General features: G+C 50.5%; 2 protein-coding genes across 2 annotated transcripts in view; both read left to right on the top strand.

The window, feature by feature from the left end:
• LOC128726843 (NAD(+) hydrolase sarm1) overlaps positions 1–7,660 on the top strand; it is a 32,886-nt gene extending 25,226 nt beyond the window's left edge. Inside the window, exons 6-9 of the mRNA XM_053820683.1 lie at positions 3,280–3,371; positions 3,447–5,424; positions 5,495–5,661; positions 7,357–7,660. Coding sequence (XP_053676658.1) covers positions 3,280–3,371; positions 3,447–5,424; positions 5,495–5,661; positions 7,357–7,525 — 2,406 coding nt within the window. The 3' untranslated portion in view covers positions 7,526–7,660. The remainder of the gene's footprint in view (positions 1–3,279; positions 3,372–3,446; positions 5,425–5,494; positions 5,662–7,356) is intronic.
• On the top strand, positions 7,545–9,716 carry LOC128726844 (uncharacterized). Its single transcript, XM_053820684.1, has one exon. The coding sequence runs from the start codon at positions 7,658–7,660 to the stop codon at positions 8,663–8,665; it is 1,008 nt and encodes a 335-aa protein (XP_053676659.1). The 5' UTR covers positions 7,545–7,657; the 3' UTR covers positions 8,666–9,716.
• Positions 9,717–13,626: the final 3,910 nt, after the last annotated feature.

The following is a 13,626-nucleotide window of genomic DNA, read 5'->3' as shown; positions in this document are numbered from 1 at the left end:
GCGAGCTTTTTCCCCGATACCGCGCTAGGCTTTATCAATCAAACACACTCGACTGCGGAACAAACGCTCCGAAATTCCGCATCCCGTTTGATCCTTCCGCCGGGCGGTGACGCAAAACGTTCACGCAAAACAATTTACGATCGAATCGATTAAAAACGCACCACAAACACACGCACCCTGTCGGTCGATGATGTAGCCGGTCGAACGCATTTATTCGCCGCCGAATAAAAGTACGCCTGATTTATGTCGCGGACGTCAATCGGCGGAAAACTCGCGCGCGGAAAACTCACAAGGGGAAACTGCCAGCTGGAGGACGATCGGCGGTGCAAATGTTGTTTCCCCGTCTGATATATACACAGCCCGCCGGGGTGCGCGAAATGGGCGTTCGCGGAAAACCCATCAACGCGCGATGCTTACGCTGTGTGCGTGCGGCATTTTCCCGCTTCATGCGAACAGAACAACCCCCTACCAACACCGCGTCGGCGGATGTCTGTGTTTGCACAGTGTTGGTAACGTGTACCAGCAATCTCCTGCACGGCAAATTCAGCACGATCGTCCGATCCGATCGTCAGTCGGCGGGCGAAAGATCGAGCAGTGAGACGACGACGAGTAAACGAAACGACAGCCTCATAGAAAGTATTCTACGATACGAGAGCGACATCGCAACGGCACCACACACAGAAGAAAAAAAAAACCCCCAAGAAACGAACGAACTCTACGCTCTCGAACTCGGGTGTAAATTTGCTAGTTTTCGGTAGTCACAGCAGGACACACGCTTTAGTTGTTCGGCACGTCACCGGCGGAAAAGCAGGATATCATTCGTCCTCGTGACGGCGACAATCGCTTACATTCGACACCCTATTACGGTCAGACGTCAGAAAGAGCCCCCGAAAAGGTGCACTCCTAAACGCGATCGCGACCGGTTTCCGTGAGTTTCCGTGCGGTGTTTTCGATTCGTGCGGTTCGATTTCGGCTTCGAAGGGTTGATATTTTTCATGAATGAAATTTCATCCCCCATGCGCCACCGTACGCGGACCGTTGTGTGAGGATTTCGTTGTGTAATTTCGCTCGCATCACGCGCGTGTGCGAGTCAGCCGATCGGAGGTGATCGTGTGACGCAGCAAACGCCACGTCGATTAAGTAACTGAGGCAATAACAACAACCAAAAAAAACCCGGGGGCTCGGTTTCGGATCGCTTGCGCGTAATGTGTAGCCAGGCTCCTTGGCCCGTCCGGAAGGGTGTCTTCCGATCCACGGGCCAATCTGACTTTGTCCCAACGCGCACCCCCAGCCCGATCGTGGAGTTTCCACTGTCACCACCTCCACCGATGCATCCGGGATCGTCCCCATCGCCTTCACCGCTTGGTTCGAGCTCGAGCAAATCAAGCAGCCCGGTGCATTCGCATCGCAACGGCATCACGCTTAACGTGGCCAGTCCGCTGGGTAGCCCACGGGTTACCATCGTGGAAAGCCCCCTCGATAGTCCGGCCAGCGTGAGGACGACGTTCGAGATTCCGATCGAGAGCATGCCCCAGGTGAGGTGCGAGTAACCGGTGGACATGAAAAGCGCACCATCGCTTTTCCACGGACGTCCTTGACCGTCGGTAAACAATGGACCCGAAATAGACCCGGCCCCGCACGCGGGAGGGTTTGCTGTGAGGGAAAAAGTGTCCGGAACCAGTGGCGGCAACCTGTGGAACCGGTGGATGATGGCCGTCCGCAAATAGAATATTATATAGCGTTATGAACACCCGCCCCCGGGCGGAAGAGCAAACGGAAGGCAGCTCGGGAAAACACCCCCCCCGTGTGCGTGGTTTGGGTTTCGATTTCCCTACAAACTGGGCGCGAGCGCGCGCGCGTGTGTGTACTAAAAATAGGGCCAACGAAAGCGACGCCCCAAACTGGCGGCTGACGGTGTAAATGGCCTCCCCGTCGTACATGGTTCAAGTAAAGGAAGAAGAACAAAAAAAACACCCACCCCACAAACCGTGCAAACAATGAAAGCCCCCGTGTGCGCGCGTGGTCTAAGAATGTGTCCGCATTTGGGGGTTTCGTGCGAACGTTTGTTTCAGAGTTGTTTCAGAGAGCTCCAAAGCCAACATTTTACGGCCACCGGATCGACCGTATGACGTTATTCCGTTGATCGATTTCGAGCAATGTGCTGCGGCAAAGGCTGGATGGCTGTGGAACCGGCATGTTTATACACAAACACACCCGTCTGGTATGGCGATAGTACCGCCAAAAATATGACCTAATGAAGCAACGGCCACTCGATAGAATTAAGATCGGAATCGAATCGAATCCGCAATAAATAGCAGAAACGCCTCGCTTCATCGTTTGCAGAACCGCCCTGAAAGTAAAGGCGAATTGCGTTAAAATATGGTGCGAATACACGCGCTTGAGAGGGAAATAATTTACTTACGGCACCTGGCGTACACCGGGAGTTGTCTAATGTTGGCACTTTTGCATCAATATGCGTCTTTATTGCATCATAACTTTTGAGCAAGAAGAATTTCAAACAACACCACACACCAAAGGGCCCCCGTTCGTCTGTGTTGTTGCGTTTATCCGGCTGCGAGTGTACATCGTACTGGGCGCCTCCTTCAACATCCACTGGACAGGGTAGTTCGAACGTACTTCGCTGTCGGATGAGCCAAGCAAATAGAGTGTACACACTTTTCACCACCGTACTTGTCGACTCGACGACACATGTGCCGACACATGTCCATTGATATGTTATCGTTTGCGGGTTGTAAAGCTCTCGATGGTGTGTTTGTTGAGTTGTGTCGCGAAATAAAAAAAACCCCCCCGGCTCCATTGTGAACCGGGTCGGTTTAAAACACCCCCCGATGGCGGCTGTCGTTATCAAAATATGCACGTTTTGAGGGAAGCAAGATGATTCATTATTGAAAATGGCTTTCTATTGTCGTCGTTTTTTTTATTGTGTAGACTACGCACATCCACCATTCTTTTGCAATCAATTTGGTAATGATCTTTTGCTCGCGGTTAGCGATGTTTGGCGATAACGAGGGTGTGCAATTTCCATTTGCTCACGTTGTGTCACAGCAAATTGTCGCCGGCACTTAATCACTAAAGAGGTGCTCACAATGCCGAGGCACAACTATGATAAACTACCCACTGCCCATTGGAGTAGATTGGCGCCGCCACTGGCGCACCACTAACCACCGGGTGTTCGCTTATCTGATCGCCATGTTCTTACGAAATTCGTTCTGATTCGCTCTCTTTCTCTTTCTCTCTCTCTCTCTCTCTCTCCCGCAGGAAGCCCGCTCGGTCAAGATGGGTGACTTTCAGCAGGCGGAGGCAAACAACATCGCGGCCCACAGTCGGAAGGTGCATAGTGACCATTTCAGGTGTGTTTGTCAGCTGGGAAAACTCCGGCGTCGAATCTAAAACCCGATTGTTTTTTGTCTTCTTCCTTTTTCTAGTGCGGAAAACAAGGCAATCTCGCAGGCGCAACAAAAGCAAACCGTATCCTCGAGCGGCATCTTTAACCAAGAGAAGCACATCTCCTCGACGACGCAGTCCACCTTCACGATGTCAAACACCAGCACGATCAGCTCGTCGTCGCAGATGAGCACACTTTCGTCCTCATCCGCCATGAACGGGCTGATGGGCACGGATTTCCTTTCGTTCGAGGACCTGGAGCGATTGGGCAACACACCCGAGGAGATCGACGGCACGATCGTGAAGTACTCGAAGCATCTGGCGAATTACGTGCAGAACTTGCAGCAGACGGAGCAGCTGAAAAAAGCACCGACGCTGTTGAACCACATGAACGAGATCATACGCCGAGCTTGGGCTGTTCCAACGCACGGTCACGAGCTTGGTGCGAGCCTTTGTGACACCTTACGGAACACGGGCGGGCTCGATATTCTGATGCGTAACTGCGTCGACAAGGACTCGGAGGTGCAGTTTTCCTCAGCGCGGTTGCTTGAGCAGTGTCTCACGACGGAAAACCGCACGCACGTGGTCAAGAACGGACTGGACAAGGTGGTTAATGTGGCGTGCGTTTGCACGCGTAATAATGCGACGGATCACTCACGCGTTGGTACCGGCATCCTGGAGCACCTGTTCAAGCACAGCGAGGACACCTGCTCGAATGTGATCCGTTTGGGTGGCCTCGATGCGGTTTTGTTCGAGTGCCGTAAAAACGACGTCGAAACGCTGCGGCACTGTGCCGGCGCACTGGCAAATCTGTCCCTGTACGGTGGATCCGAGAACCAAGAGGCGATGATAAACCGCAAGGTACCGTCCTGGTTGTTCCCGCTCGCCTTCCACAACGATCAGAACATCAAGTACTACGCGTGCCTGGCCATCGTGGTGCTGGTAGCGAACAAGGAAATCGAAGCGGAAGTGATCAAATCGGGCACACTCAATCTGGTCGAACCGTTCGTGACGACGCACAATCCTTCGGAGTTCGCAAAGTCGAACCTAGCGCATGCTCACGGCCAAAGCAAGCACTGGTTGCAGCGGCTGGTCCCAGTGTTGAGCTCAAAGCGTGAAGAAGCCCGCAATCTGGCTGCGTTCCACTTCTGCATGGAGGCGGGCATCAAAAAGGAGCAGGGCAATACGAACATCTTCAAGGAGATTGGTGCCATCGAGCCTTTGATCCGTGTGGCCAGCTCACCGAACGCGATCGCGTCAAAGTTCGCTGCTCAAGCACTGCGACTCATCGGCGAAGAGGTGCCACACAAGCTGTCCCAACAGGTGCCACTGTGGTCGACGGAGGACGTCCGAGAGTGGGTGAAGCAGATTGGGTTCAACGAGTACGAGCAGAACTTCTACGACTCGAAGGTGGACGGGGATCTGCTCCTGCAGCTTCAGGAGGATAATCTGCGAGATGACATTGGTATGACGAACGGCATCCAGCGGATACGGTTTTACCGGGAGTTGCAAAATCTCAAGAAGATGGCCGATTACAGCTCGCGCGACTCGGACGGACTGTACGTGTTCCTCAGCCGGATTGGGCCCGAGTACACCGTGTACACGTACGCGATGTTGAACGCTGGGGTCGACATTGAATCGTTGAGCGTGCTGGACGAGGACCAGCTTACGGTGACGTGCGGGATTAAGAATGCCATCCATCGGGCACGTATCCTTAACGTGGTGAAGATGAGTGACATGATTCCGTCGTTCCGCTCGGAGCAGAGCACTGAGAAGAGTCTGGATGTGTTTGTTAGTTACCGTCGCAGCAACGGATCGCAGTTGGCGAGTCTGTTGAAGGTCCATCTCGAGCTGCGTGGTTTTTCCGTGTTCATTGACGTTGAGCGGCTGGAAGCGGGCAAGTTTGACAACAATCTGCTGCAGAGTATTCAGCATGCGAAGCATTTCCTACTCGTACTCACGCCGGATGCACTCGATCGGTGCGTTGATGATGCTGAATGCAAGGACTGGGTGCATAGGGTAGGTTCCCGGCTGGGGTCTCCTGAAGTGAGCTCTTTTTCTGACAATTTTCTTCGATTTTGTTGTGTAGGAAATCGTAGCAGCACTGACCTCCGGTTGCAACATCATTCCCATCATCGACAACTTCCAATGGCCGGAACCGGAGAAGCTACCGGAAGATATGCGCGGTGTGTGCCACTTCAATGGCGTGCGCTGGATTCACGACTATCAGGACGCCTGTGTGGACAAACTAGAAAGGTACGTTAACGGAAGCCAGCTTCACAAGACTGCATGCTATTATTCGTGCATGATGACGCTTCAATCTGGATACGCTAAGGATAACCGTGTTTTATTAGTTTCGATCCTCCCGTGTTATTTTCGTCTTTGAAGCATGATTTTATTTCGTGAAACTCCATCCACACCTTTCCAATTGCATGCCATTTTGTCATTCGTTTCCATGCCCAATCGTTGGATCGGCCCAGGGCCTCCTGAGGCTCAACGAAGCCCTATCATTAGTTTGTTTCCCCCCGTTCGTCGTTGTGGTCCTAGTAGCCTGTTTTGTGTGCCGTTCTGAGTGTTTGTTATCCTTTTGGCATAGTAGAGCAAAAATTGAGCCTAACTGTAGTCGTAGCAATGTTTTGTGAATGATCAAACACAGTACTACTGGCGTTTTATCTCTCTTTCCGTCCATCTCTTCTCTCTCAGGTACATTAGAAATACCACTAATCATAACAGTCGCTCGAACTCCGCGCATAGATTTAGCTAAGCCATACTAAACGCACCACAATTCGCGTGGTCTCCACAGCACACGCTAAACAGTTGACAGTGCTCCGTGCTCAAGCGTGCAACTGGCTCTTGCGCTGCTAATGCTCTCTGCTCGAAGGTCCTGGCATTCCAATACTCAACCATCAGCAAGCACCAGCAGCATGCACCAAAAGAGAAACCGATCAGATTGTGAAGCCGTGTGCGGCCGCTAGGGCGAAGCAATGCATCTTAATTTGCGAATGTACTACCTGCCACCGAATGCCTGCCATTGTATCGTTCCGTGCCATCCGTTTGCCAGCTTGTGCTTTCATGTGACTGACGCTGCCATTTGCCATGCACACAAAATCGTGTCCCAAATCGATCGTCGTGCAAATGCTCCCCCCCAAATTGTGCTCTGTACGGTGGTGGTGTAATGCGATGTAACGAAAAAACCATACAACTTCACGTGCCCCGAACTGGGGGGAAAAACGATTCTATTTGTGCCTGTGTGTTTTTGCCTCTACCAGTGTGCTGTAGCGTTTGTATTCTTGCCATCGGTTAACGTGCGTGCGTTTTGTGTGCAACCATGTATGCGTGTGTATGTTTTGGTGGGTGGGGGTGTTGGGAGGCGAGGGAATAAGGGGTCTTGAAGGGCCAAAGGAGACCGTCTCTGCTTCCTGCTTCCTGGTGCGAAAGGAACCGGCCACGAAGACGTAACCAACGGCGGAAGTCGATGCGAGGCAGGTTAAAAAAAATATAATACATTTTTTCTCGCTTAAACCTGACACGAAATGCGCATGATTAAGTGTTAACCCCCTTATTTAGTTACCTCGTTTGGTCGTTTTTATCGGCCTCCTGGTCACCGGCCTTCAGGATATTCCTATTACTGCATGCCCATCCTTCACGTGACCAGTTTTATGCACACATCGGCAAGATAGAGGTGCACTTTATCATTAACCAATGTTTTTTTTGTTGTTGTTTTGTTTTGTTAAAAGTGAGCTTACGTTTTACATTGCCGTCATTTGATCCTTTTTTTTATCGCCATCGTGTTCCACCCTAATTTACTCGTTTTGGTAAATCCACCCTAATTTGCTCATTTGATTTAGTCGCCTCTCGGGTGATGTTTAAGTATGTTCATTCATTTATTTCACATTTTATGGGTAATTAATTATGTTTTTTTTATTTCTTCACCTTTCTGGCCGGTTTTAGGTTCATGCGAACGGAAGCAAACACTCGAAGTGGTCTCATGGATCAGTCACGTAACCTTCTGAACCGAGCCCCGGGCGACGCAACGCCTTCCTCAGCGATCTACCAGCGCATGCACAGCAACGATTCCGGCAAGAGCAGTGACAAGGAAAACTGTCGTAACCTCGAATGACTAGATGCCCCTTCGGTTGCCAACCCATCGCAAGCCTCGCTGGGCTCGAGCGGATCCTTAAACGCCACCACTCCAACGCCCACCAGTTCGACAGCGAATCCACATCCACGGTTCTACTCCTCGCTGGCGCAGATGTACCGCAAATCCTCGAGCCCAGCCCGGCAAGGACCGACCGGTGGTAGCGGTGGACGTGGCGTTGGACGTTACGCAAAAGCAAACCGCTCTCCAGCAGCCAATGGAATGAGTTCGCTGCCACGTCCGCTAAACTCGCGAACCGGCGGTGAATTACGGCGAAGTTCCGCCGCCGGATTGAACGTGGTATCGCAGCGACCTCCACTGCCACCGAAGATCGAACTGCGCAGCCACAGCTACGATGGGTTGCTGGACGATCCGGTGGTGAGCCAGCGAATGCCACGAAAGGCACCGATTGGCACGACGACGACGACGCCGGTGGTGGTGGTGGCGTATCGAGGGGCTCGAACGGCAACCGAAGGACATGATCATGCAGATGGTGCAGATGAAAGGACGACGACCGGTGGAGAAACATCGACGAGACGATCTCACGCGGGCAAGAAGATCGACGGCACGACGTCGGAAGCACTGATGAAGAGCAAAAACAGGAGATCGCGCAGCATGGACGATCTGTTCGACGATGACGGTGGTGCACCGGGTGTGGAGTGCGATTTTCTCGACAACACGCAAAGCATGGAAACGCTGCTCGCTTCCGGACCGGTGACACCGACGGATTGTGGCCCAGATTCACCGCCCATCTTGGGCCTGGGAGGTGGTGGCAACATTTGTCTGAACCGGCGCTTTATTTCGGACGATGAGCGGCAACGTGGGTTGGAGGACTCGCAGGACTCTCGATCAACGTCTCAGGAGCAGCTGTGCGAGAAGGAAACCATCACCGTCGACAGCACGGCTCCCCGGACACTGGACGACGGGCAGGACGATGGTCTGGTGCAGGAAAAACCCCGGGACGGCAACGACGAAGAGGAAGACGACCAATCGACGCATTCATCCGTGGCGTCCTCGCTCGGATCGAGCAGTACGGCGGGAGAGAAAGCAGCACCCAAGAAGGCCCCGAAACCGTTGATCAATCGTTACGTGAAGAAGGTTAAATCGTTGATGAAAATGTGACCACCTTTGCGGCTCTCGAATAAGCGAACAAGTTACTCTTTGGGAGGCGCCTTTTTTTTGTTGTTGTTGTCGGACGAACCATTTCGAATTAATAGTCATCGCCCCACGGCCAGCGCTGGTGGGCGGGTGCTCTTGTGATCTTCAGGGTGATCCTTTACACGTTTCACCCACCACGTGTGCTTTGCGCGTTATAGTTTCATTAGTTGGGCGCATTTTTCGGAACGTAAACAAACAAAAAACGCAACGAAAAAAAAACAGGACAAATCACGAATGCGATAGCGATTTATTGTTGTGCGTAAGCTAGCGTGTAAGAAAGAGTGAGCAGCCGCGGAAAGCATACACAACCAACTCTCCCCCACGTCTACATTTACTAGGCTCTAACGACCACCTTTATGTATTGTTATCGTTCTAATTTAACGTACCGCTACCTACTTACATTATTGTGATTAGTTTCGCGCATCGATCGCGAGATGCTGGAACATTGTAAAATATATTATTTAGCATTACGGAACGGATGGATGGCTTCCTGCGCGCGGGAAGCGAATGTGTACCGGCTGTATGGTGTTTTAGACCAGGTTAGAAGCGAAGAGAAGCAGAAGAAGTCAGGCAGTTAGGGCCCACCGGCCAATACCGTCAAAGTATCGTAGGATGCGACATATGCGCGCCTTAAGGATGTTAATATTTTCATTTGTTTTAACACTACCGTACCTTCGATGTAAATATGCGATAGAAAAAAACCACACACAACAACAACACAACCCGAGAATGCTATTTAATTTCGCTTATGCTCGCGCGCGCGCGAGAAACTCATGCTAATTAATGTAATACGGAAGCTACACACACACACACATGCGTCACAGGAAGTCGAGCGGCGATTTCCCTTCGTTTCGTCCAACCGTGAGACCTTTCTCAGTCGATGAACGCATAAACGGGCCCGGCCCACGCCGAATTAGTGCTTTAAAATTGTGAAAAATTGATGTAAACACGACGAAAAAAACGCTATTTGTATTGTTTTTGAATGATATCAATAAAGCAAACAAAAACTCACCAACTGAAACACCTAGAAATTGTTTTTTGTTATATTCTGCATTTTCCGCCCGTTCGATAGAAATTTGGTTGATTTTTTTCCTCCCGCTGAAACGGTTGTCCGAAATAAACATCGCTACTTCGCTGATAATATCACCACCGGTTGCCCGTCATTCGCCAAAAATGCGCGCGCCGCGAAAAAAATCTCGCCCGAGCGATGCTCAAAAAAGGCCCAAAATGTGGTGCAAAATTTTCGCCAGTACCAGGGGCGCAGGAATCTGAAGAGGTTGCACGCAGCCAATTTTAGGCTGCCGAAAACTGGCTGCGTCGAAAAATTCTGGCTGCCCAAAAGTGGCCGCGTCAAAAATTTTTTGGACTCAGCCATTTTTTGGCAGCCATGGGCTGCGTCATTATTTTTGTCGACGCAGCCACTTTTGGGCAGCCATGGGCTGCGTCATTTTTTTTGTCGACGCAGCCAGATTTCGGCAGCCTAAAATTGGCTGCGTGCAACCTCTTCAGATTCCTGCGCCCCTGGTACTGGCGAAAATTTTGCACCGCATTTTGGGCCTTTTTTGAGCATCGCCGGGCGGGTTTGAAATTTTTTTTTCCGTCGAATCGATCACAAACCTGCCTTCTCGCGGTCTTTGCGCGTTGGTTTTCAACATTGCACGGAAAAATAAAATATCAATGCGGCTTTTGAGCGATCAGCTCGGGACGGTCCCGGGCGACCCTAGATCGTGCTTCCCACGCGTGCCCCAGCTCCGTCGGTTGGATCGTAAATATTTTCACGCCTAATCGGGCGCCCGTTTAAGCCGCGTTCGGGGCACGTTAATCATACGATCCGCTTGCTATCGATCGCTCGCGGGGAAATCGTACGCCCGGGAAACATTTTTTTAATTAAGAAAATTGCCTGCTAGCCGATGCGGGAAGCGCATAAATTATGCTGCGCGCTGGAAAATCATAATTTCCGCGTAAATAACGGCGCGCGGCTGGAATAAACCGTTGTTTGATCGATCGTTCGTTGTTCGATTGTGATATTTTGGCACTGCGGAGACGTCTAGGAGTTTGGTAAGCGAATTAAATCATTAACCCTCGATGACGGTGCATTTTTTCACGCGAATCCCACCCGCACACGCAAACGGATTAGAGCCTAAGCTCATTAGGACGCTTGCCCTCGCTTGTGCGTGCATTTGGAGTAAAAATAACACCCCCAAAACGGGCGTTTTCCAATGCAGCACCACGAAAAAAGGAAACCCGTGTGCATTAGTTGCCTCGAGGAGTGTTTCTTTTGCCATTTTTTTTTGTTGTTTGCCCCAGCTCCAGGATATGCTGCACCTTCCGCTCTCGCAGGACACCACACTCACGTCTGGAATGGTGACCATTTTTGGTGGTGGTGTTATTTTTGGCACCTCGCACCACCTTATTTTGATAAGTCACCTTTCCGTCCCGCGGGGTGATGATGTTTTCTTTCCATAAATGAAGGCCCTTGTGTCAACACTTATGTCACACCACTGTTCTGTGACCCTTTTGCTTGCCTTCTAGCTTCGTCTTTATTATTATTATACTACTTTTTTTTCTTTCGTTTCATTCGTTTTCACGCCACGTTTTCCTCCCACACCAACCACCCGTTTTTTTCTTTCTGTTGTTGTTCTTTGCAGCCAGCGGTCCTTTTTGCGCGCGCTGCATTCGATCGTTTTCCTGCGTGACTCCTTGCGAGCGCCCAGAAAGTCCTACCTACCTGCAAAGGGAACCATCCAGACACGTCGTCACCTTTTTTTTCCCACGCCACGTGAAGGTGTGGGTGTTTTGTTTTTATTTCCTTCATTTTTGCTTTTTGTTTTTTGCATTCCATCACGCGGGCACTGGGAGGTGATTAGCAAGCAAGCAAGCAAGCAAGCAAGGAAGAAAACACGGCCCAAGCAGTGACCGCATCCCTAATCTCGCATCAGTCAGCAAAAAAGGGGGCGAGGGCATTATTTTTTTTGGCCTTTTTTCATGCTGGACCCCTTTTCCCGATCGCGGTGAGTGGGTATTAACTTTAAAATCTTTTTAAATATTCCATTATCCCGGCCGGAATGGTCCGCGCGCAGGGTGCAAGGCGAGTGAAAACGGTCCCCGAAGAAGAAGCGACAAAAAAAAAGAAATAAAGGACAGACACTGGACGAAAGATAAACACCACGAAACAACGGGCGAAAGTCGTGTGAGAGCGCGCGCGTTTAATACGCAAATTGTGACAGCATGCAGGCAGGGTGCTTTCCCCGGCCGTTCTGGCAAGGATACGCAAGGAAGGACCTTCTTGCGGCTCAAGATGTTCAAGTGGGGGCCCAAAGGTGAATCGAACGCGCCCGGGAACGAGCAAAAGGACGAGCAAATTAAGGGACGAACGGCTCGAGGGAGTTGACAACTTTCAAGTGCCCATTCGAGCCATCGATGCAGGAGGTGAAATGTGGGTGGCACAGGTGTGGGAGGGGGAGGGAGGAATGAAAGAAAAACATTTTCCACTTTTTTCGGCATCGTCCTGCAATCGATTGTCTACGCCTACTGTGCTGCAAGAAGGAAGAGAGAGAGAGAGAGAGAGAGAGAGAGAGAGAGAGAGAGATAGAAAAAACAATACAGTAGGCTGTGGAAAATCATCCGCCACGGCAGTTTGTTGTTGATTTTCAATTTCTATTTCTTTTGAAATTGTTGAGCGTTATTGTTGCTGCTATTAGCAAAAACCAGGGTTTACGATTGGGAAAAACGTGTGCTTTTCTTTATCCCTCGCTTCACCGTTGGATCACCGCTGGAAGCAAAAAAAATGAGGGAAAACGCTGGCAAAAGAAGGAAACGCGACGGCCAGTTGGGGCGACCACTTGTAACGAAAAGATAATATTTAGCTAGGATGTTTCGACGTTCGAGGAAGGTTTTTGTTTCGTTTTTTTTTTTCTCCTCCATCGTGGACAATTTTTAATGCTTTTTTTGTGTGTCATACTTCCTTGTCGCTTGTTCTTTTTTTTCCGTTCAGTTCGGGAAAGCTTGATGGCAGTTTGTAAAGCATTTAAAATTCGATTTCCAAATGACACATTTATCTAACAAAAATACACCATCACCACACGTGTGCTACATTTACGGAGTGGAGTTAGTTAACGTTCAACCATTACCTACCTCAAGCGAAACCGTTGTAGACCTCAAACCATCCGAACTAGCCTCTCGAAGGCCACCTTGGGCCGGATCACGTCCACGACGCCTACAAACACGTCGTCTCGAGGCCGCCTGGTTGCATAATATTGTCCGAAAAACATAGACCAAGGTCATAAAATTATTCTAACGTCCCACTCCGAGTGGTGAAACTGTCCCTTAAAACCCTTTGAAGAAGTCTGCCGGAATGCCCGCCGGGGGCCGCGATATCCCATGGCGTTCGCATCCCATGATCGTTGTTTACGGTGTGCGTTTGTTGAGAAAATACGCTCGTATTTATTTATTTTCAAAAGCCAAAACGGGACACGTATCGTTGTAGGGCGTTCGTTAAACAAGAGGACGGAATAAAAAAAAGATATATAGCTAGACACGATCGAGCCAGGGAAATCTGCCTGCAACTGGGCCGGGGAAAAAGCGAGCTAGGACGCTGTAAAAGTGTGTGTATCCGTTCGATTAGAGGTCCGTTTTTCGGGGATGGATCAAATTACGCATCCTGGGCGCACTTTCTGGCCCTTATTTTGCTATGCTTCAGGAAGCTTATTCGCGTTCATGCAGCAGCGTGAAGCGCAAGGAAGTCGGCACGAGCCGCGAATCGTCCGCCCTTCAGAAAAAGGGTTTTCTTTTATTATCTCTCGCTCTTCTCCTGCAACCAAAGCCTAAAGCCCTTGTTTACCCAACGGTTGGTTGATGATTTGTTTGGTAAACAACGGCGAAGCGGCCTCACTCCTTCGAGGTCTTTTCCTCCATCGAGCGGTTTG

The sequence above is a fragment of the Anopheles nili genome, chromosome 3, assembly GCF_943737925.1.
Source record: "Anopheles nili chromosome 3, idAnoNiliSN_F5_01, whole genome shotgun sequence".
NCBI classification, from domain to species: domain Eukaryota; kingdom Metazoa; phylum Arthropoda; class Insecta; order Diptera; family Culicidae; genus Anopheles; species Anopheles nili.
Note: the sequence above shows the minus strand (reverse complement) of the source record. Positions and strands in the feature narration are given on the sequence as shown.

What these genes read in the sequence shown, in the direction of transcription:
- LOC128726844 (XM_053820684.1), top strand. Translation starts at nt 7,658, where the DNA reads ATGTACCGCAAATCCTCGAGCCCAGCCCGGCAAGGACCGACCGGTGGT.